This window comes from Triturus cristatus, chromosome 5_1, assembly GCF_964204655.1.
Source record: "Triturus cristatus chromosome 5_1, aTriCri1.1, whole genome shotgun sequence".
NCBI lineage: Eukaryota > Metazoa > Chordata > Amphibia > Caudata > Salamandridae > Triturus > Triturus cristatus.
The window spans coordinates 160,552,950-160,576,555 of NC_140587.1; the positions used below are offsets into that span (position 1 = coordinate 160,552,950).

Below are 23,606 nucleotides of genomic sequence, written 5' to 3' on the forward strand. Positions count from 1 at the left end.
AGTATTCATGTAGTAGTATTCCCTACTAGAATCCCTGATGAATAACCATTTCTGCCCTGTGGTGTCTCCTCCTCCTGACTGAATCTCTGGTGTACTTTTATCATGAATAGTCCAGTGTGTTACCAGTTTACTTCATACAGTACTTCCACTCAGGGATTTCTTAGGGAACTGGGAAAACATACTCCCAGGTGTGCCACTTGCAATGCCTGAACCCAAAGAGAGGCTTTCCTATTGGCTTGCGTACAACGTGAGCACCTAAACTGCTTTGCTCTTTGCATCTAGTGAGAGGTCACAACATCTCAGCAGGTTTACCAATTCAGTGAATCTTTTTGCTCTTCATCACCCTAGTACAAAATTGTGCCTGAAATGAATTTGTCAACATTATGTTTATTAAGATTTTTCCAAGCATGTCACCACATAGTGCATTACAATCCACGTCCGCCGTGTTTCAGCCTCCAAGGGCCCCATCAGCGCTGTAGCACACACAGGCAGCACTACACTCTATCCCAGCGTTGGTTGCACCAGTTGAATTGCCTCTTAACAGTCCTGCCTCATAAATTAAATGGTGTATGCCTGGTGCGGTGGTTGCAGGTGACCTGAGCTCCCAGGCCCAGCAGCAAGGGGGTTGAAGGCACCTGCCTCAAGGCCAGAGATCTCTACTCCTAAAAGAGGAAAATGTAAAAATGGCAAATAAAATGTGCACTCCTACTGGGTCAGTAGAGGCAGGAGGGTCAAGTCAGGAACGTTTCAATCAGGCACGCAAAGCCCATAGGGCTAAAAGGGCCACCCTCCCCTGCCCATTCCCCCATCATGTCTCAGCCCGGACTGCTGCAGCTCAAGCTGCTATGGGCTCGGCTGGGCAGTGTCTGGAGTCTTCTCTCCGGAACGCCCAAGTTTTTCACAGGTCTTTAAAGACCATTTGCTTATTTACATACCTTTGTAAACTGGTAACTGAGGTTTAGTTTTTTTCTGGTTGCAGTACCCCAAGGGCCCCCAATCTGCCTATTCCTTACATTTTAAATTTACATTGACTGCTGTGATGTGGGAATGCATTTCATGAAAAGGAATATAAAGTAAGGTTGCCAAACGAAAAACGCCAGCAATGTCTTTTTAAAGAGCCTGGAAAGACCTTGTCTTGACACTAAATAGTGTTATAGATAAAAAAGTATGTTGTAATGTGAATTTTCTGTCTTTGTTCCCTTTAATTATCAGTCATAAATCATTCAGGCAGCCCTATAACACAATCAAAAGTGCTTTCTATCTATATTATAGTATGCCCAGTGCTGAAAATAAGGCCTTAGGTGACTGCTTATTTTCGTTCCGTCTGGGAAATCAAAATAATGAGCTGGCAACCCTAATCATATGACTGGAAGCTTGTTGCAGGATCAGCACATTATTTCCTACACCCTCGATCCCTGATTAACGCCATATAGCAATAGTTTAACTTCTATCTCTGACCCTACGCCGCCATCCATAGCATGGTGAGCTACTTTAAGTGTCTGGGAATGCACCGTGCATTCAGACAACTCACTCCTCATTCTCGTCCTTCACTTTCACACTCACCCTGCACTCACAGGGATCACAATGTACTTACACTGATTACCATGCACTCACACCATTCACCCACTCACCCTGCACTCACAGTGATTGATCATTCTGCACTCACAATGCACTTGCGCTGTTCACCCTGCAGTCACACAAGCACACTACTCACCCTGCACTCATGTAACACTTCACTCACCTGTTCCCCTCACTGTTCAATATGCAATCGCACTCAAAAAAGCCCATCACTAACCATGTATTTTTTCTTCCCACTCTGATATCTGCACCCAAATTCATATGGTCATCTCACTCACTCTGCAGTCACTCCTCTTATCTTACTCTCACACTGTCTCATCACTCACAGAGTACTCACATGGGCACTCCTGCCACCCACAAAGCGTACGGTTAATGTGCCTGCTACAAAGAACATGTGCCATGGAGATCACAAAACTGAGGCTTAGGCCTGTGATGGCCACTGGGGAGGCAAGGGGCAAAGCCAATCCATGAATGTGCAGAGGTGTGCCACCCCCCAGTGCCACACTCATTTGATTTCTATAGTGTAGATATGTCCATCTCTGGACATTATATGGTACTTCCCGTGTTTTGAACCATGAGTGAAAGCTCACGGAGTTGAATATGGACACTGATTTTTTTAATCATACTGCTGTGTTAATACAGAATTGTCAACCATGTTGAAAATAACGAGTTGTTTGAAAATGTATATTTTTTGTAGACAACCATGTGAATAATGTGAGGGCACATAAGTCTCATACTCTTCTCAGTATTAATGGTAATTATTCACAAAATGTGAAATATGTACCTACATTTTTAGAAGATCAGGGATTCACCTTCACAATAACCTCTCTGTTGAAAAAAGGATGTGTTTAAATAAAAAAAGAATTATTTGTTTATTATGTGCTTACATTACAATACAATCATTACAAAAACGAGCAGGCAGCGTCGCTGCATAGGAATTAATTTAAAACACACAATATGCCAACAAATAGACGACGCAAATATGTGGCAGTCATTTCTCGAAACACAAACCAGAAAAACCCTTCCCCACCTCCACCACCCTGGCATTGTAACAATTATGGCATAAATGAACAAAGCGTTGTCTCCCACTAGGGTTACACATTTATAGAGGTAAATCAATGCGTGTCCGATATCATCAGGCACCACCAGGTTAGGAATGCATATGCGTGGCACCCTACAGATCAGGGTGACTCAGGAGATATACTGTCATTTGGGTCGAGACGATTCAGGCAAGTCTTCTGCATATATCTCCAGCTGCTCCCGACAAAAAAACATATCTCTGATCCACTTCCGGATCGTGGGCAATCCCCTTGCACCCCAGCACATCGCCACAGCTCGTTTGGCTAGGAGCGTTGCCACAGCCACCAGCCTCCTATTGCAGGGTTTTAAAGACATTACATTGCCCAGCAGGCATAAATCAGGCGCACAGCTCACCAGATCTTGCACCACATACGTCAGCACGCCCACAACTTTGATCCAAAAGGCAGCTATTCCAGCGCACAGCCAGGGGAGGTGTAAAAAGTCAGCCTCTGGTTGTCCACACCGCACACAACAAGACGATCGCGTAACCCGAATTTTCGCAATTGGGCGGGGGTATAATAGAACTGGTGCAAAAATTTAAAGTGTATAATGCGAAGGTTAAAATTAGCCGTAAGACGCCCAGTTAACTCGCCAAGATTCTGCAGACAACGTGCCCCCCAGTGCTTCATTCCACCTGATATGGGAAGGGTAATCCTCCACCTCCCCGTCGCGAAGAAATGCAGAATATAATTTGGTAATGAGGCCCTTACGGACCTCTCCAGCAAGCACCAACTACAGTGCTTTCAGCGGTTGCGGCTCCGCAGGGTAATCAGGATAGACGTTTCTGACCGCCTGTCGAACCCTCACATACGTGAAATCCAGCATGAAGCTATGTGTCCCTCCCGCATGCACGTCTGCTAAAGAGCAGAACTGGCCCCGTTTGTATAGATCCCCCAGCTGCGTAATCCCAGCCCTTTGCAGTGCATGCAACGAGGAGCGTTCCTGCGCCAACGATATGCCTGGGTACGCCGTCAACGGTAATTAAGGGGCGTAAAGATAAGGCAGCTATGCCCGTTTAGCCAATGCCTGCCAAGCCCAGGCAGTACATTGCACTGGGTTGATTTCCGTCTGGGGACCCCCGCTGCCACCCGAAAGGGCAGCCGCCACTAATGGCAAGGGGAGTTTGGCATCAGCCTCTATTGCAGTATTTGGAAGAAAGCGTTGGAGAAAAAAACAATAGTGCGCAAATTGCGCCTGTGCGCATATAGAATAGAGGTGTAGGTCCGGCGCCTCAAAACCCCCACGTTCAAAGGGCTGTACCAAAGTATCCCAGCTGCAATGGGGCTTCTTGACTCCCCCCAAACAAATGTCAGAAGGGCCGTCTGTAGCGCCTTAAAGACGGCCAGGTTCAAGCGTAGCGGAATATTCACAAAAAGATATAGCAATTTTGGCAAAATGGTCATCTTGGTCACCGCAATGCGGTCCGTGAGCGAGAGGGGTAGACGGGCCCACCGCTGGGCCTGGTCTGTGATTTGTGTGATAGTGCGCCCATAATTCATGAGGATGACCTGCTCAGGATCTCTATGTAACCATATCCCCAAATATTTCACGGGATCAGGGGTCCAGGACAATGGAAAGTCTAAATCGACCTCACGGGTTCCAGCTGTCATGGTGAACACTGTTGACTTGGCCCAGTTTATCCCCAAGCCAGAGAATCCTTCGAATTTCACATATTCGCGGAGCAGCGCAGGGAGGTATGTCGCAGATTCTAGGACGTACAAGAGCATGACGTCCGCATAAAGTGAGACAACAAGCGGTCGTTGTCAGAAGCGTAGGGCAGCCGGGGCATGCAACTGGTGCAACTTACAGGTCAGCGGTTCTAACGCTAAGGCAAATAGCATCGGCGACAGGGAGCAGGCCCTGCCGTGTACCCCTGCCGATGAGGAACGCCGACAACACCCACCCGTTCACCCGAACCCTGGCGGCTGGTTCAGTGTACAACACCCTGATCCATTGTAAAAAAAAAAAGGGAGGAAACCCCATCCGCGTGACTACAGTGAACATGTGTTCCCATGAAAGAGAATCAAAGGCCTTCGTGGCGTCGAGGAGTACCTCCACTGTCTGAAAGTCGGGGTCAAAATAGTGGAGGGTCGCAAAAAGAGTGCGTAAGTTGTGCGTGGTGGAGCGAGCAGGCACAAATCCTGACTGATCAGGAAGGACTAGCAGGGGGACCAGCAGCTGAAGACGAAGAGCAATCATTTTAGCTAAACTTTGGCATCAATGTTAATCATGGACAGCGGACGATAGGAAACGCAACAATTGGGTTCCTTGTCAGGTTTCAAAAGCATCACTATCAGAGCCTCCCTTAACGAGGGCGGAAGGCGTCCAGTATCATATGCCTCCGCATATACCTCAAGAAGTCGGGGTGCTAGTTCATCCGCAAACATTTTGTAGAACTCACTAGTGAGTCCATCCAGGACCGCAGTTTTACAGGTGGGGAGAGACATGATAGCCAGTTTCACATCCTCCTCATTGGGTTGGTTAAGATATTCTCTGTGGCCCAGGGCCAACCAGCCTAGTGCTACGTCATCCAGATACTTGTGAATGTCATCGGATTGCACCCCGTCTCTATTCCTATAAAGAGCAGTATAATAGTCAAGGATAGTCTCACTAATGCCGCCCGTGGCGTCGTGGGCCTCTTCCGACCCATGGCTCCGCGGAGCAGCCAGCTTTTGTGCAAGAGAACAGCTAGGCCGTCCCCCCTCATCATAATAACGGGCCTTACTACGCCGGGACCTATATACAATCTCCTGGTCGGCGGTTTCATTGTGTTCCGTCACCAGCTCCCGGATCTTCAACAGTGTTTCAGGCAGCGGATGTCTCTCATATTCCCTCTCTAGGGTCGTGATGTCAGCCGCGAGTTTGCGAATTCTGTGCCGTAGATCCCGCAGCACCCTAGCTTGGGCCCCCATACAGACCCCCCTGATGATGACTTTAAATGCTTCCCACACAGTGCCTACGTTATCAACCGAACCGATATTTTCCCCAAAGAAATTATGGATAGCCTCTCGAACGGTGGCCTTGAAAACTATGTCAGTTAGGGAAGACGGCTGCAGTCTCCATTGGAACGGCGGTCTCTCACACGCAGGGATTTGGAGCTCCAGGAGCACTGGAGAATGGTCCAAAAGTGTCCGAGCCAAATGACGTACCCCAACCGCCCACGTACATGCAACCTCGGTAGCCAGCCAGAAATCTAGGCGGGACCAAGTCCCGTGCACAGAGGAAACGAACGTGCTCTCTCGCACTTCTGGGTGCTGCAGATGCCACACATCTTTCATGCGCCCCGCATCCATCAAGCCGTGCAGCACGCTACCCATACGATCAGCCTCCATATCCAGACACACATTAAAATCCCCACCCCATATTATCTCTGCATTGGGAAACCCCGAGATACGGCACCAAACATCTGCAAAAAAAGTGGCGGCGGCCACATTCGTTCCATACACGTTCACCAGCAAAACATTCGACCCACCCAATTGACCATGTATAAGCACCAGTCTACCTGAGTTATCGGTTTCTGTATGTGAGGCCTGAAACGGGATCCCCTTCTTAATCAGTGTGATCACCCCCGGCGCATAGCCGGAGTACGAAGAGGCTACCTGTAGTCCAGCCCATCGACCTCCCACATTCTTTTCAATTTCGTGAGGAGGGTCTCATGCAAAAAGGCAATCTGGACATCCACCCTGTCTAAATAAGCAAACACAGACCTGATCTTTTTAGGAGTGTTGAGACTGCGTACGTTCCAAGTCAAAAATTGTATGGTACCCTTCATCGAGTCAGTAGAATACAGAGAGTTCCAGCCAGTAAGTTTGACAAAAACATAGAAGTACCTGTGGATCCAGAGAGAGACGATGCACAATGCAACAAACATGAAGTGCCATTCTGCCCCCTTCCCATCATAGCCCCCCTAACCCCCACCCACTTCAGCGTGTCCAACATGCCAAAGCCAACCTACCCAAAGTGAACAACCCCCAACCAACAAATCTAACAGTAAGTGTACAGTGGGGTACTCCCATGAGGGGAACACTAGAGAGCTACGTGCCTCCCACATGGTAGAAGGTGGCTAATCAGAGCTATATCCTTTTGCTAAAAAGAAAAATAGAAGCGACAATGGATAAATACTTAGTGCATCCTAAACCCCACTCTTAGACTATATAATGCATCCCATAGCAACCCCTGTCGGGTCGAGCGGGAGGGGCGCACAGCACAGGTTTCACATGTAAACAGCTATCAGAGCATTAGGCAACATACAGCGCACAACTCCCAGCCATTACACACGTCACGACTCCACCTTCTCTGGTTCTGTCTGAGACTCGCGCCTCCGCCGTTTCAATTTTTTGGCATGGTCCATCGCTGCCTTAGGAGCAGAGAAGATTTGCGACACTCTCTGCTGGCCAATTTGTAGGCGAGCCGGGTACAGCATGGCATAGGAGATGCCTTCGGTTTGAAGGAGTTTCTTTACAGCTCCGAACTCCCTCCGAGCAGCTTGGACGGCGACCATGAAGTCTGGAAAAAATGATAAAGAGTTCCCTTGATGCTCGATAGCGCCTTTCTCCCTGGCCATCCTCAGGATACAGTCACGGTCCCTGTAATTTAATAAGCGAGCAATGATGGGGCGCGGCGTGGCACCCGGTACCGGCCGCGCCGCAAGGGAGCGGTGAGCCCGCTCCACAATAAACATGGTGGACAGATTCTCGGGGCCAAAGATGTCTTTTAGCAGGGTCTCGATATAGGTCTCCATCCTCCCTGTGTTCGTCGACTCCGGCAGGCCTGCAATTCAAAGGTTGTTATGACGAGACCTGGCCTCCAAGTCCTCGTTCTTGGCCTGTATCAGTGCCAGTACCTTCTCCATATTTAGAGTCTTGCCTGATACCTCGCTCAGCCCATCTTCAGTGGTGGAGACTCGCTGCTCAGTCTCCCCCATTCTAGCGTTTTGTTTCTCCAGCTGTGAGGACATGTGGTTCAGTCTATGGTTCACAGCGGCCATAGTACCCTCGATGGATTAAGGCTTTTCTGCATTGCCAGTAGGGTGACCTCCAGCATGGACGGGCCATCCTCCCCCCCGGGGGCGTCGGCTTCCGAGTCTGAGACAGCCTTCTGTGGGGTTTTGCTGGGTTCTCGTGCCTCAAAAGTGAGGCGGGATTGAGACTTATCCGTCCTACCCATAGCGAGTGCAAGACAGGCAGACAGGGAAGTATAATGACCAGTAGGCCGTGACACGGGTGCCCGCAGCCCTGTGGAGCTGCTATCAGCTGGTGGTCACGGCGCTCCAACAGGTACAAGTGTAGGAAACAATATCATCCACCATCCAGAGGTATCCGTCAGCGTCTGTGGGCGGCACCCCAGCGACACCCCACTCCACAGATTAATAAGGGGGGACAAGCCCCAACCAGCAGCAGCTGCTACGGCACCCGGCCACACCCCTAGTCCCCAGCAGCGAGTGGCCCAGAGTGCGAGATGGCCCCACACACAACCACAATACTCCAGTTGCAGGGGAGCTTCACGAATGTGACGCAGTTCCATCTCTCCAGGCCCGTGTAGGGAAGCTCCAAGGGCACACAGCAGCACACGGTCAGCGAGCAGAGGTGTTCAAGCTGGCGCAGATTAGGAAGCTTCGACAAGCGCGGCCCAGTGCACTAGTCACACCAGGCAAGCAGAGATCCAGACGTGCACCCAAAGACAATGGCCTCCTCGGGACCTCAGCGGTCAGTTGTTGGAGAATCATGGGCCCTATGCGCTCACAAGTCTTAAGCTTGGCCCCCAAGGTCTCAGACGCAGTGTCGGACGAAAGCAGGCTGGTGCACACGGGAGCCCGCGCCGCGCAGCAAGGCCGCGATCCGCAGGCCGCGACCCCGCACTTAGGCCCTCCCCCGCCTCCATTGAGAAGACCCGAACAGGGCCACGACCCACTCACTGCCTCCCACTGCCAGCGTTAGGAGTCTCCAACAGTGCACACGGATCTCCGTCCTCCTCCTCCGGACTGCAGAGCTCGCGGTGCCACAGCCTCCCGGAGCGCCGGAGACTCAGGTATGCAGGACACCGACAGGCGCTACTCCGGGATCCCCGCCTCTCCGTCCCAGACTCCGGCAGGAGCCCCAGGCAGCCTGCCGGTTCTGCAAGCGCCGCCGCGACTTCGGATGGCCCAGAGCCGTCACAAAATCCTCCTCGGGGCTCCGCTTTTCTTGTTCAGAGGGGTCAGAGCGGTCCTCTCATTCCGCGACCCGCCGTATGTTCAGGCCCAGGCCGCGGCGGCCGCCATCTTCGATCCGCACCAGGCGAGTCACGTAACAAAGATTATCACCCGGTCCAACCGACTGCGACGGCAGATCTCACTCCAGGCACAGGCAGGGAAAGTACGCTGCACAGGGCAGTCGTTTTGTAGCAGTGATGCCTATAATTTCAGCAGATATTAGTCGGATTGGCGATTAGCTGGCAGAGCTGCACTAATGTGCAGCCATCTTGCCAGGCGCCCTCTGGCGCCCCCCCCCCCCCCAAGGATGTGTTCATCACTGTGCATTACCAACCCCTTAACATAGTGTGCTTTACTCTCTTCTAAACTCCTATTGCATTTATTGGCAAAAGAGAAAGGAAGGCGACCGGAATCTTACTTTTTCCTTTAACAACTAACAATGTTATCAATATCATCTTCAGCTTTACTCTGAACATCCTATAACACTTCAAAATAGACTTGCTCAGACAGAGAGCTGTTATATGGGAATGGAGTGTATTGAAAAAAACCACGTGGGCACATATTTTAAAAGCAAGCTTATAACTAGCTATTATTTGTTAGAAAACATGTGCAGCTTGAGCAGATTTGGAAGCTTCTTACTAAAATGTACATACCTTTGGTTTTTCAAGTTGCAAACCAACGAGAGGGAGGTGCTGCAAGACATCTCTTGAAAATATTTAGGTGCATGTGTTGTGGTGCCCCTTTGCCTGCAGGACTCCCTCTGGCCACCCTGTTACTTGCATTTACATGCCCACCATTTCGTGATGGGCTGATATCTTCCTTTTACGCACAGTAATTCCCAGCTCATGTTCCATGCCAAGTCCCAGGCCGGATTCGAAGTGCTCTGCAATGTATCCTGTTTATAGATCCATATCCTTGGACTCGCCTCTTGCCAGGGCCTCCTTTACTTTCCCTAGATCACAATTGCTGCCTCTTAAGCTGCCATTACTGGATGGGAGACTGTTGTATCCTTTAAAAGCAGATGCCATCCAGAGACGTTTTAAGGCAAGGGCAAAGTGGGCTCCGGCCCAGGGCCCCAGACTTTCGGGGGGCCTCCTGATAAAACCAGCTCTGTTCTGCAGAGTCTTGCCCTGATGGCATTAAACGATTCTTGAACAGATTGTTGTATATATCACTTTCCTTTGCTTTTTTTAAATATTGGTGATATGTGTGTCTGCTACAGACATTTTTTAGAGGAATGTTGTGTTTCATGCAACATCCATAAAATAGTTTCTTTTGGATCAAATCAGGACCTCACACATATGAAAAATGGGAGAGTGTCACAGAGATACCTTGCAATATTATTTGTGAGCAGCTGCTGTGTTACAATATTGAAAACACACATCACTATCCCTGAATATTACATGTAAACACATCTAGAATTTGGCCTAGAGGGTCTGTGCACTGTCTGTGACTGGCCCAAAGAGGGCATGAAAGAGCTGAAATAGGATCCTCAATTCAAAACTGTTCTCACAGGGATCCCCAAAATATGCTTGGCAGTTGGCCACCAAAATCCTTAAGATGCTCCTGGTGCCATCTGCGAATATGATGGCCCTAAATACCACCTGGGCTGGCAGGTCTAGTAGGCCTATGGAAAAGACATTTTGTGTATAAAGTTCAGCAAATAAACAAATTGTAGGTACAGAATGCTTAAACGCTGCATAAAAGTGTTTCTGTGGTGGTTAAAGAAAATGCTACAGGCACGGTACATCATTTCTCTTTGTATTACAAGTGTGCTCTAATCACATTCCCTCAGTGTGAAAAATAACCCTGGTGAAAGAGTATATTCAGAGACGAACACTACAGCTACAGATCTACTTCATCCCCACAGCTTTGGGTAATTAAGTTCGACAAATTCATATTTGCTAGAAATTCACAGAATTCCGAGTTTTTTGAACTCACAAAGCCATTTTCAAATGCAAACTTGTGGTTTGTGGGTGTGTGACATGGGGAGTGGGCAGCCTGGCATTTATTTTAATGTGTACTACGCTACTCTACCATAACCATGCAAGAGGAATTAGTAGTCCGAAGTACCACATACTATTGATTGCATTAACTTCCTCTTTCGTAGACTACTGCCTTATGTCAAAATAGCAAATATTCTCACTTAATTTAATCAAGAATTGTACAACAAGATGAACAGCGTAAGAAAGCCTAAATTATAATAAAATGCAGGTCTTATTTTAAACGTAGTTCTCATTCACATGGCAGGTAATAATTTCCATCAGCCATGTTATTTACCTGGAAACGTGTTCAAAATAAGTTGTATGAACTTGGGCCCTCTTGCAGGGAGTAACAGAATGTAAATAATGTTAGCCCAGCACAGTGTCCTGGAATCCGGAGTTCAAATGGGTGGTAATGATGGAACACAACACTGCTTGGCTTCCTTACGTTTGAAATACACTCCAGGCATTTTTAGCAGAAATTGGCATTAATGATGGCAATCAGTTCCGTAGAGCTGCTGGTTACTGCTAGTAATTTGAGGGTTTCAGAGCTGCCTCTGTCCTCATGGTACCCTCCTAATAGCGAATACTTCTCGAGATTCGCTTTACACACAGCGATTCCTAAAGGAACAGACTCCTCGCCCCTAGAGGATAGACCATTGGACAATTACCTCCAGGAAAAAGCCATTTAATTGACCTACCGGAAAATTCTGTATAATGAGCTGGGCACCCAGGAAAAGACTCGTGCAAAATGGGTAGAGGACGTAGAGGACATGGACAATGACGATTGGCAGGAGGCTCTGGCTTCACCCCGCAAGGTGGCGATCCGTTCCCGTTTCAAACTAATTCAACGTAAACTTCTCCATCGGGCTTATTACACCAGCTCAGCAGTTGTCAAAATGGGGTTACTAGACTCACCGGCCTGTCCCCAAGGATGTGCTCTCACCGGAACCTACATGCACCAATGGTCGGAATGCCCGACCCTTCAGAGGTACTGGGGTAAGGTAATTTATTCTATGTCCAGGATTAGTACTGCACCAATAGACGTTTCCCCCCGGCTTTGCCTTCTGAATATCTGGAAAGCCACGGATCTGTCACGTACCGAGAAGTTGTGGGTGTCTTTGGGCTGCATGGTGGTGAAACACAATATACCCAGAACTTGGAAGGGAGGGGTTCATCCATATCCGACTGGTAGTCGGATATGGGCTGGTGCATGCAGGTGGAGAGGATTATTTATGAGAGTAGAGGATATCTGCATAAATGGACTAAAATCTGGGACTCCTGGAACGAAAGCAGAGGTTTGCTATGTACTCCTTTCAGTGATCCTCCCTCCTCGGCAATTGACAATGAGGACATTTAATGATTTGAATATTTTGAGAACTATGGAACAGATGACTGCACTGTAGACCCAGTGCTATAATATGTTTTTGTTGTACTAATATATTACAACTATCTAAAAATGGTAATGACTGCACTGCACTGGTTTTCTTTGTTATGTGTTTATGTTGATTTTTTCAATAAATAATAAGATCTTTAAAAAAATATATACTTCTTGAGATTGAGAGGGTCAACATGAATCACGCTTCTGTCCTCTACTTACCATTATCGTTATGTTAACTTTCAATGAGACGTTAACGTTAAAGAGTTTCGAATTCAATCAAAGTGTCTCCTGCCTGCAAAGCAGTAAAGAGGGAGAGAGTTAGAGAAATTATTTTCTATTAGAAATCCTGAGCCATCTTCATCTGTTTTCTATAGTTTGTGATCCAGAAATTTCTTTAGGAGGCAGTGTTAAGAGCAACTTGCGCTTTGCACTACTTCGCGTCAAAGGGGTGTACTACTGGTGGTTCCATGACTGGGTGGTTCATATGCAGTCCCATACAAACAGTGCTTTAAATGGGCAGGTGCTGTCTGGTACGGAGAGCCTGCACTTCTAACATTTGAAAGGGAGAGTACCTGCACTTCCCAGAACTGGTGCACTACTTTCAATGGGAGAGTACCTACACTTCTCAGCACTGGTGGTGGTCTACATTTAATGGTACAGTGCCAGCACTTGTGAGAGTGAGTGAGTGAGTGAATATATATATATATATTCACTAAAAAAAACATAGGTTTCACACACGTTATAGTAAGGAATTAGCATTTAAAAAACCTTGCAAATTCAGTGAAAAAACCATAGGTTTCACACATGTTATAGTTAGCTGGACATTTTACTGATAAAAAACCATTGAAATTCCCCCGTTATAGTTAGTGCAGGCAACTATAACTCACGCGACCGCAATCCTCTGCTGATGCTAATACTGTATTTAGACACTTATTTGCCCATGTCTTCTTCCATTAAATTTTAGCTATACATATATTACAAATATTTTTTTTTCATAAAGACACATATGTCATCAGCAGAGGATTGCGGTCGCGTGAGTTATAGTTGCCTGCACTAACTATAACGGGGGAATTTCAATGGTTTTTTATCAGTAAAATGTCCAGCTAACTAGAACATGTGTGAAACCTATGGTTTTTTCACTGAATTTGCAAGGTTTTTTAAATGCTAATTCCTAACTATAACGTGTGTGAAACCTATGGTTTTTTCAGTGAATTTGTACGGTTTTTTAAATGCTAAGTTACTTTACGCCATTCGTGGCGTGCGCGCCCACTTAACGCAGTTCGTTCCGTGCCCCTTTACATGTTTTTGGCCTTTGTTTTTTAACCCCCTCTCAGAGTGCGAGAGAGAAAATGGCGGCCGCCACTTCCTGGTTTCGACCGATTCGAATGTTTACTAAGATCTAACAGCCAATCCGATTCGCGCTCGCGCACGGCACCGTACGCGTACGGTAAGCTTACCGTAAGCGCACCGTAAGCGCACCGTAAGCTGCCACAGATATATATATTGATTTAAATGCTATTTTCTTAGGAACTACTGAACAGATTTACACCAGACCTACAAAAGGCACTTCCTTGACCTGAGGACTACCTCTCTGCCAAATTTCAAATAACTCTGTTCAGCCGTTCGGGCTGTAGCTGTGTCTAAAGGTCCTATGGAAAAATGCAAGGGAAAGTCGCGTTTTGGGACCCCCTTTTTTTATCAGCCCCCGCTTGACGAATCCCCCCGAGACTTTCAGGGTAGGAGCGGAGCGTAGCGCCCCACCTATTTTGAAAATTTCGCGAGGATTCGTCGACCGGCGCCAAAGTTATTCCAAATAGAATGTTGCGGTTTTCCTATGGAAACAGGGTCCTAACTATAACTACCTACTGGCGACCGCCAGTAGGTAATATATATATATATATATATATATATATATATATATAAAATCTCGTGCAGTACATCGCCCACACACTCATCATTCATCCTCACCTTGAGTAAGCTCACGGCCAGTCAGCTGAACCTGCTGCAGACGTGTTATGTAGCACAGAGATTATTCCGATCTGATCCAATTAGCTACAGGTGACCGCTTCGCTTCTTGACACCTCACAATGACAATCGGATATGGGAGGGTTTTATCAAAGTCCATTCCAGCAGATATCGCCTCTATTCTCCACCCTTTAATCAATGCCTACTCAAGACCATTAACTTTAAACAGTAGACACAGTATTTTGAGAATGGACAACTCAGTGCAGTAATCACCAAAGTGGGATAATGAACAAAAGAAATACTATAAAGGGACCTGCAGAGAGATGGAAAACAAAATAGTGTGTATATCTCTCACCTCTTAATCCATCAAACTGCTAAGTGCTGCATCCTATTGCACAATAAGCTGCACGCACCCCAGTCAGTGGTCCTCATGCACAACATGGAATGGGAACACTTCCAACATACATCAAAACAAATACAACACCCTTCCAACCACACACCCCACACATATTGTAGCTTGCAACTCATGTAGGCAAGTGCAAGCGCTTCAGTGCTCCACATAGGGGTAGTAGGCTCTCAATAAATAGAACAATACAATATATTCATGACAGCTCCATCCCCTGTCTTCTTGGCTCTGTCCTTTAGCTCCTGCCACCTTGCAGCCGTCCATTCAGTTCATGCCTTCTTGCATCTGTCTTCAACTCCTGCATTCTTGCCATTTTGTGCCCCAGATGCGACAAGCATAGCGGCCCTGGCGGCAATACTGTTCTGTGTGAGCTGTGGTGTCCGGCATCAGGGTGCACCATAGGACTGGCACGGGAGTGCAGGAAGCATAGGCGAGGCGTTCTGATGTCTCACCCTGGACTCTGCTAAGCCTGGCAAGGGTGCTCCACTCACAAGGGGGGCTTGCTTTCTGAGGTCCGCGCCCGACCCCTGCAGTGTAAATGTTGAGGCGGCAGGGTCCCCTACACGGCTCTATATGCAAGCGATGTGCGCTGGCCCCCGCTACTATACAGCTGGAAGGTGGACGAACCATCAGATCACGAGATTGGCGGTGGACCGGCTTTGCGTGAACTGCCCGCGTCGCGTCCAGCCAGATGGCCCTGAAAGAAACGCCAGCGGCATTCGAGTACGCCATGGGTAAACAAGACGCAAAGCAGCCAAAGCTGACCTTCAACCAGAGGAGAACCATGAGACTCACGGAGTTGGATCCAGAGGCAGTCGCTTAGAGGCCTCCGGAGTTACAGACAGAGGACCGTGGGGAGGATCTACGCACCTTGATGCTCGAAATGAGGTCCAGTCTGCGGAACATCGATACCAAGCTGGATGCGTTGACTACTCAACTGGAGGCCACCAAAACGCAGGTGGGATCGCACCAGACCAGGTTGGATGTGCTCGAAAACAGGGTCTCAGACTTCCACGAGTTCCAAGTAGAAACCAAGGAACAGCTCTTACACATGGACAAGGTGTTAGGAATCATCCGTGCCAAGAATGAGGATTTGGAGGCAAGGTCACACCTACGTAGCTGACTTACTTCGTGAGCTTTTTGACACCCACCTATCCGCTGTCTTCGCCATAGAGAGAGCGCATCATGCCTTCGGTCCCAAACCCCCAGTCGGAGCACCACCCAGAACCATCCTGGCCAGGATCTTGAACTACCAGGACCGCAATCTTATCCCACGCCTGGCCCAAGAGAAGGGAACTATTACCCACAAGGGAAATCAGATCTCCTTTTATCCAGACTTCATGCCCGCGGTGCAGTCGGCGAGGCATGAGTTCCTACCTGCTAAACGTCTCCTGCTGCAGGCTCAAATTCCCTACTCACTTTTATACCCTGCCAAGCTTAAAGTCACACACGACGGAACGGCACATTTCTTTACGGATGCCAAGTCCGCCCTAAAATTTGCTAAACACGTTGGCAGTAAAAAGTCGAAACAAGGCTCCAATTCTGTAGACTCAGCAGAGGCCAGACTAAGTGACAATGACTGAGGTGACTCCAGCCGAGCTTTATCCCCCACTTGAGCTGGTCCGCTCTGTGATGTGGGGGGACTGTGAGTTCTCTACAGTGATGAGAAGGGTTTTTCTCACAACAGTTGTGTCCCACTTCCCTCTGTAATAGGAGTTGCTGTTATTTAAAAGGCTTGCGAGTTAGATGTAGCTGGGTACACAGCAGGCTAGATTATGCTGGGACCTGTAAGTTTCTTTTCGTCTTGGGATGTACAAAGTGTCTATGCTGCTAAACCACTAGCTGGGATGGGGTGATCTCACTCAAATTTATTAGGTATTTGGCACAGATCTCTGCAGTTTTCTTGGCCACCCTGTATTTGCAGGGGAGTATGCTGGTGGTACTACGCCCCTATGGGAGAGCTCCCTATTGTTGTCTTTTTCTTTAAGTTGTTGGGGATGGGATTTCAACAACCTGATTGGGGGTTGGAGTGGGAGCTGGTTTGGAGGGGGGGGTTGTTGTTATGTTGTTGGCCAGTAAATCACTATACAATTCCACAGACGGAAATTTGGTGGACATTTGGAGATGCAATCACCCCAACGACTAAAGAGGGGACATGTATATCTGAGTACCATAGAGCATGGTCAAGATTAGATTTCTGTTTAGTGTCACGGGATGTGGCCAGCTGGACTAGTGAGATCTCACACCTTTCCAGATCCCTGTCGGAACACGCGCCTTGCCTTCTGCGACGAATACTCCCCAACTCAGTTCCACGTTTATTTACTTGGCGGCTACCACCGAACGCCCTCTTAGATAAAGCCTCTAAGGAAGAAATCAGAGGAGACTTACTGACTACTTCACCCTTAACACTGGCTCGGTTGACACAGAGGCCTCTTGATGGGAGGTGTTCAAGACGGTTATTAGGGGTAAATGCATTGCCCGCAGGCTGAGGTGTTGAAGGCAATTTGGGGCATGCTTGCTTCTCTAGAAAATCAGATCAGAGAGCTGGCTGGAAACACGGTTTTACTCCTCTAATGATTCCCAGATGCTGGCCCTCTTAAAAGAGAAGTTACTTGACTTTGAGGAGGAGACGCAGCGCAAATTTCAATTTTTTGGGAAATACGCCTAGACCAGGCGACACGGGGAGGGCGACCGGCCGGGGAGGATTCTGGCGGCAATGATCCGTGCCCCTAGGTCCACCGCTTATATACCGGAGTTGAAAGGTGCACAAGGGTCTGTTATCAGAGGCCAGACAGGAATTTTAAATGAATTTTCCAGCTTTTACTCTGAACTATGCACTGCTACCCAGGAGTCGAGTCCAGAGGGTCTTTTGCCCTTTCTTTTTTTTTTTTAAACTCTGTTTATTTAACATAAAAACTTTGGTCATGTTACACAGCTTCGTGTCTCACAGAGTATAGTTGCATCAGTTTACACATGTGTCGGTACATTCTCTTCAACGTAGCGGGCAGAGTTACATAACATACATTGCAATTCTTTTGCCCTTTCTTGACTCCCTCGAACTGCTCTGGCTGAGTCAGAGACATAGAAATTATCTAGACTTCCCAGTCACGGTGGAGGACGTCACTCAGGTAATCAAGAGCTTGCTGCTGAATAAGGCTCTGGGGTCGGACGATCTGATCACTGCCTTCTACAAGACTTATGTGGAGGAGCTGGCACCGCACTTAATAGCGCTATTTGAAGAAGCCCAAGCCTCGAGCGTTTTGCCGCCGTCCATGCGCGAAGCAATAATAATAACCTTGCTGAAACCCAGGAAGCCTGAAAACGAATTGGACTCATATAGACTATTGTCACTAATAAACGTAGATGTGAAAATATTGGCAAAGCTAATAGCTAATCTACTGCAGCCCCTGCTCCCCTTGGTTGCACACCCTGACCAATCGGAGTTCATCCCAGGGAGATCTACCTTCCACAATCTCAGGACTGCGTTTTCAGCACTACATTATCTCCACCATGACTTGCAAGCTGCGGCTGTATTCCGCAACGCTACAAAAGCGTTCGATACGCTTGAATGGCCATATCTATTTGCCATTCTAGGCCGCATGGGGTTTAGTCCGCTGTTTATAAATTTGATTTGTTGGCTTTACACACGGCCAACGGCTCGGCTCCGAGTGAACGGTCTCATGTCGGCACCATTTAGTATCTTGAGAGGTACACGGCAGGGATGCCCATTGCCCCACTGCTCTTCGCGATAGCGATGGATCCGTTGGCAGCATGCATTAGGCAACATCACACCGCCAGGGGGATTGGGTTTAGCACAAGGAGCCTTTTAATTTCATTATACGCGGACAACGTCACACTGTACGTAACCGACCCGGCGTCGCACCTAGATACATTACTTCGGGAATTTATTACATTTGGCGGACTATCTGGCATCTCCATTAACTGGACTAAATCAGTAATTTTTTCCTTAACTGACGCTACTATCCCAAGGTTCTATCATTACACAACTGTTCTATGTGCCCTTTTACTCCTGAAACTGGCTCCATAATAGACCCCCCTAAAAAACTGATAAAAGCCGCACTGCTTAACTGTAGATCTCTCAGTAAACACTGCATCCAAGTTTATAATCTACTTGAGGATGAAGCACTTGATATTTTGCTGTTAACTGAAACCTGGCTTGGCGAACACTCTGACCCAGACATCATAGAGGCGTTGCCTCCTGGATATTCTCTCGCTAGGCTTGACAGGCAAGACGGTAGGGGTGGAGGAATAGCTATCGCTGTTAGAGCCCCACTGGAATGCTCCCTATCCCCCCTGACAATTGACCACTGCGAAGCTGCTTCATTCACTATCACACTGGGGCCCCAACACTCCCTATCAGGTATTCTTATATACAGACCCCCAGGCAGACTGTTTGATTTTACAGCTAGCCTAGTAGAGGCGACAGCACATCTCGCCTTGAGGAAATCCAGACTCCTGGTGCTTGGCGACATGAACATTCATTTTGATGATGTCCAAGACAAGGATGCCTCCTGTATAAAAGATGAATTACTTTCCCTGCAGCTAGCTCTTAAAAACCAGGACCCTACTCACAGACAAGGTCACCTGCTCGACCCCATATTTGGCAACTGGAATGGAGTAGAAGCGCTTCCTCCAATACCCGTTCCCTGGTCTGACCACTTTGTCATTCCCTTACAAATATGGGTGTCCGAGTCTGAAACAAGGAGCGATAGCAAGCAGATTTACCAATGTCGAAAGTGGAAAAACTTTAACTTAGACACTTTTATCGACAATCTTGAAGCGGCAGGACCTCCTGGAGGGTCCGACTGTGAGACCGCCTATACATGCTTTAAGAACTGTGTCCTAACTGCCCTAGACAATACCGCTCCCATCCGTAGGTCAGTAATTAACAAGAAGATGAGGAAACCCTCCCCGTGGTTTACTTCAGAACTTCAGGTTGCAAAATCTGCATGCAAAAAACTGGAACGTGAATGGCGCATTAAATTTTGCCCCACAGCCAAAAACCAATATAAAAAAGCGCAAGCGAGTTACTATAAACTTATCCGTTCCGCTAAAGCACTTCATTATAAGACCCGCATTGGAGAGGCTGAGAACTCCTCAAAGGAGCTTTTCAAAATTTTCAAAGAAATTTCGGTGGTAACTAATGAGAGCAATGCCCAGAATGACTCTGTTAAAACGTGCAATAATATTGCTAAATACTTTGCCAGTAAAATCACCAACATCTACGCAAACTTCTCTAAGGATTTGCCCTTGGGCTCTGACTTTACTGAGAATTTGGAGATCACTCATGCTAAGACATGCCTAAACTGCTTCTCTGTCCCTCCTACCACAACCTTAAATAGTATCTGTAAAAGCATCAAATCAGGCTCCCCTCGGGATCCTGCCCCTCCCAAGATACTAGCAGCTAGCCTTAAAGTCTTAGAACAACACTTTAGATACATTCTCCAACTCTCCTTTTCTACGGCCACCCTCCCTGCGGAGTGGAAGAAAGCCATTGTACTTCCGATAAAGAAAAAAACGAACATAAGTCAGGATATCCTAGAAAACCTGCGGCCCATCTCGTTGCTACCTTATCTGGCGAAGGTGGCCGAAAAAATAGCTAACAGCCAACTCATGGCCCATCTAGAGTCTGATAATGCCTTCCACAGTTCTCAATCAGGGTTTAGGGCAGGATACTCCATTGAAACCGCCCTTCTGAGAGCGACCGAAACCTTACGGGCAGGCGCTGATGAGGGTCAGACTATGGCACTGATTATGCTTGACCTTAGTGCCGCGTTCGACACTGTGGCACATTCCATCTTGCTGCAGTGTCTGAACAAAGCCGGGGTCACCCAGGAAGCATTGGGCTGGCTAAAAGCCTTTCTCACCAACCTCTGCTTCCAGGTTCAGAGAGGCATGTACCTCTCTGATAGCATAGCTTTAGAACAGGGGGTACCTCAGGGCTCTGCCCTGAGCCCCACCCTGTTCAATCTTTACATGGCCCCCTTGGCTGAAGTGGTTGAATCGTTCGGCATTGAATTAGTCTCATATGCCGACGATACCCAACTCCTCATCTCCCTGTCCCAAGCACCCTCCATTGATGCCGACAACTTTAAAACCTGCATGCAGGCTCTGGCAGGCTGGATGACCCAGCACTGCCTGAAGCTAAATGGTTCAAAAACGGAGGTTCTGGTAATTGGAGGCAGGGATACGAGCTGGACCAAGGAGTGGTGGCCATCATGTCTGGGGCCGTTACCCACTCCCTGCAAAGCAGCTAAGAACCTGGGGATCTGGGTTGATCCCAGACTCTCCTATGACAACCATGTGCACAAAGTGGTAGGGAAATGCTTTGGGGTGATGAAGACCTTGAACCGTACCCTAGACCTCCTCCCTCTTGAAGCCAGGCGCACTATGACCCAAGCTCTAGTGACCTCGAGGATAGACTATGGAAATGTGCTTCTGCTCGGAACAACACAAAAAAACATCAGGAGACTTCAAGTACTCCAAAACACGGCAGCACGCCTAGTCCTTAGACTCCCAAAAAGATCAGCCTCTAAACCAACCCTAGCCACGCTGCACTGGCTCCCCATAAAAAAAGAGAGTCCTATTTAAAGCACTTCTAATGTGCTACAGGATCATCTCACACAAAGCTCCCCCCTACATGACTGATCTGGCTATCCCCTACGAGCCTAACAGAACTCTCCGCTCTGGGGGAACTGGATTGCTTAAAATTCCCCGCGTCAAGAAAGCCAGAATGGGTGGTTGTTCTTTTCGTGTAATGGCTGCCAAAGAATGGAACTCTCTCCCCATGAGTATCAGACTAGCGGATTCAGAGACCTTGTTCAGAAAACTTCTGAAAACCCATCTGTTTTCCCTTTTCCCTTTAATTTCCCTCTCCTGGCCCTGACTTTTCTCCACAGCACGGGGACACGCCGGGATGGCGTCACCATGCGCTTTACAAGCCCCTTTATTATTATTATTATTATTAGTACCATCCGACGATCGAACCTGTGAAATATTTGGGCAGATGGCTCAGTAGAAATATGCAAGAAATATGGGACATGAATTACGGACGTGCCATAACATGGCTGGAAGAGAAAGTCACAGCGTGCGCCAGGCTCCCGGTCTCCCTAGCCGGGAAAATAGCACTAATCAAGATGGTGGTACTTCCGAAACTTCTTTATTTACCAACATTCACATTCCTCTCACGCAAGCCTTTTTTAAATCTCTCAGATCCCTGCTGGTTTCTCTGGTCTGGGCGGGTGGACAGGTGCATGTCTCATGAGATCTACTGACGCTTCCACTGCGCCAACGTGGCCTGGGAGCCCCAGAAATGCAATTGTATGCATGGAGCTCTCAAGCTCAGTGTCTCTGGGTTCACCCGACTCCCTTTCAGCCCCATGTGGCTGTAGAAACAGATGCTGCTGCGCCTGTCCCTCTACAAGTTGCGTTATATCAGCCATACAAGCGCCCCAAGGATAGCATAGACACGGTAGAAACCTTACGGTGGGCGTGGAATGAGTTAAGGAAAAGATCCGGCACTTCTATACTGTACGCTCCGTCCATATCCCTGGCGCACAACCCTATGTTACCTAACATAGGCGATGGCATAAGCAAGACCATAGCACAAAAGATGAGAGTACGAACCTTCGCAGACCTATAGCCCGAGGAGATATTTCGGCCACCCCCGGTCCCAGTGGAGGGACAAACAGTACCATTTTCTGAACTCTTTGTATATTATAAACTTCGGGCCGCATGCCGGTCGTTACATGACACCTTCCCGAACCCACGCCAACCCTGCTTGCTTTAGAGAACGTGCTTAAATCAGCTACATCACGCAGACCGATCACGCGGATCTATAATCATATGCAAACCTCAGCCCCCTGACACGGCCGCGGGCACTCCAACCATGGAATGAAGAACTTCACATTCCGCTCACGGAGGACCAGTGGGCCTATTGTTGTAGCCAGCTCACTGCTCTGTCCCCTAACTATAAACTTTGTTTAATACACTAAGTACTTACACAGATTTTACAGGACGCCTGCAGGTCTGCACCGCATTGAACTGAAGGATGATGACAGCTGCTGGAGATGCGATTTCACTCCAGCAACCTTTTTACATATGGCATGGAGCTGTCCACGCCTGGCACCATTCTGGTCCAATATATTTACCCTGATCCATCAGATAATAGACACGCCTGTAGATCCCAACCCCCTGCTAGGCCTGTTGAGTTACGTGAAGGACACACCAGTTAGGGTCCGTAAACTACATGCGATGCTTCTTCTATTTGCTAAACACCAAATTGCCATACACTGGGGGCGGAAGGGGGTTCCTTCTCTCAACGAGTGGATCCGAGACTTCACATACGGGCACTCACAACTGACCACCTTTTGGGAACTAATGCCTTCAACGTCCAGACCCAGGGACATGTGGGAATCATTTGTTAAGTGGGCTCGTGAGCGTAGGGAGGATGACCAAGATAGGCCGACTGAATCCATATCAGTGTGACTTAATGTGGGCAGCCTGGGTGGGGTGGAGGGGGGGGCAGAGGCCAGGGAAGGTGGATAAATACGAGGAAAGTGTCGCAGTCCAACGTCCTCAGGGTCGCACGATGCTGTAAGGGGTCCACCTCCCGATAGCCCCTTGGTCTGGTATGTATATGACAGACACAAAAGGGTGATCAGGCGAGGGAAGGAAAGGAAGGGGACTGCGGGGAGGGAGATCTGAAAGAAAAAGCACAAGGCAATATGGTTAGGACAACCCCTAGATTCCCGTACTCAATGTTTCCCCTATTTTCCCCTGCTGTACCTGTAAAGGAAAGAAAGCACTCCTGACTGGGAGACCTGGAGAGCCGAGGAACAAAGCAGTTCGTGACCTATAGAAAGGACATGGTTTAGCCACAAGATACCCCTACTTGCTTTTTCCCTCCTTCTCCTTTACCCCCAGAACAAACGGACCTACCACAATTCCTGAACCTCGGGTATAACAGGGGGTGGGGAAGGACGTATGTCCGAAGTCCTCTCC

The 23,606-nt window shown here is 48.2% G+C and overlaps 1 protein-coding gene across 5 annotated transcripts in view; it reads right to left on the bottom strand.

The window, feature by feature from the left end:
- The window catches only part of LOC146830504 (ubiquitin carboxyl-terminal hydrolase CYLD-like), a 493,223-nt gene that overhangs the window by 397,637 nt on the left and 71,980 nt on the right, over positions 1-23,606 (bottom strand). Inside the window, exon 2 of one of the 5 annotated variants that reach the window (XM_085604703.1) lies at positions 2,367-2,406. The exons of the other annotated variants lie outside the window; for them this stretch is intronic. Within the exon in view, the coding sequence (XP_085460829.1) occupies positions 2,367-2,368 (2 nt within the window). The 5' untranslated portion in view covers positions 2,369-2,406. The remainder of the gene's footprint in view (positions 1-2,366; positions 2,407-23,606) is intronic. 5 annotated transcript variants of the gene reach the window in all.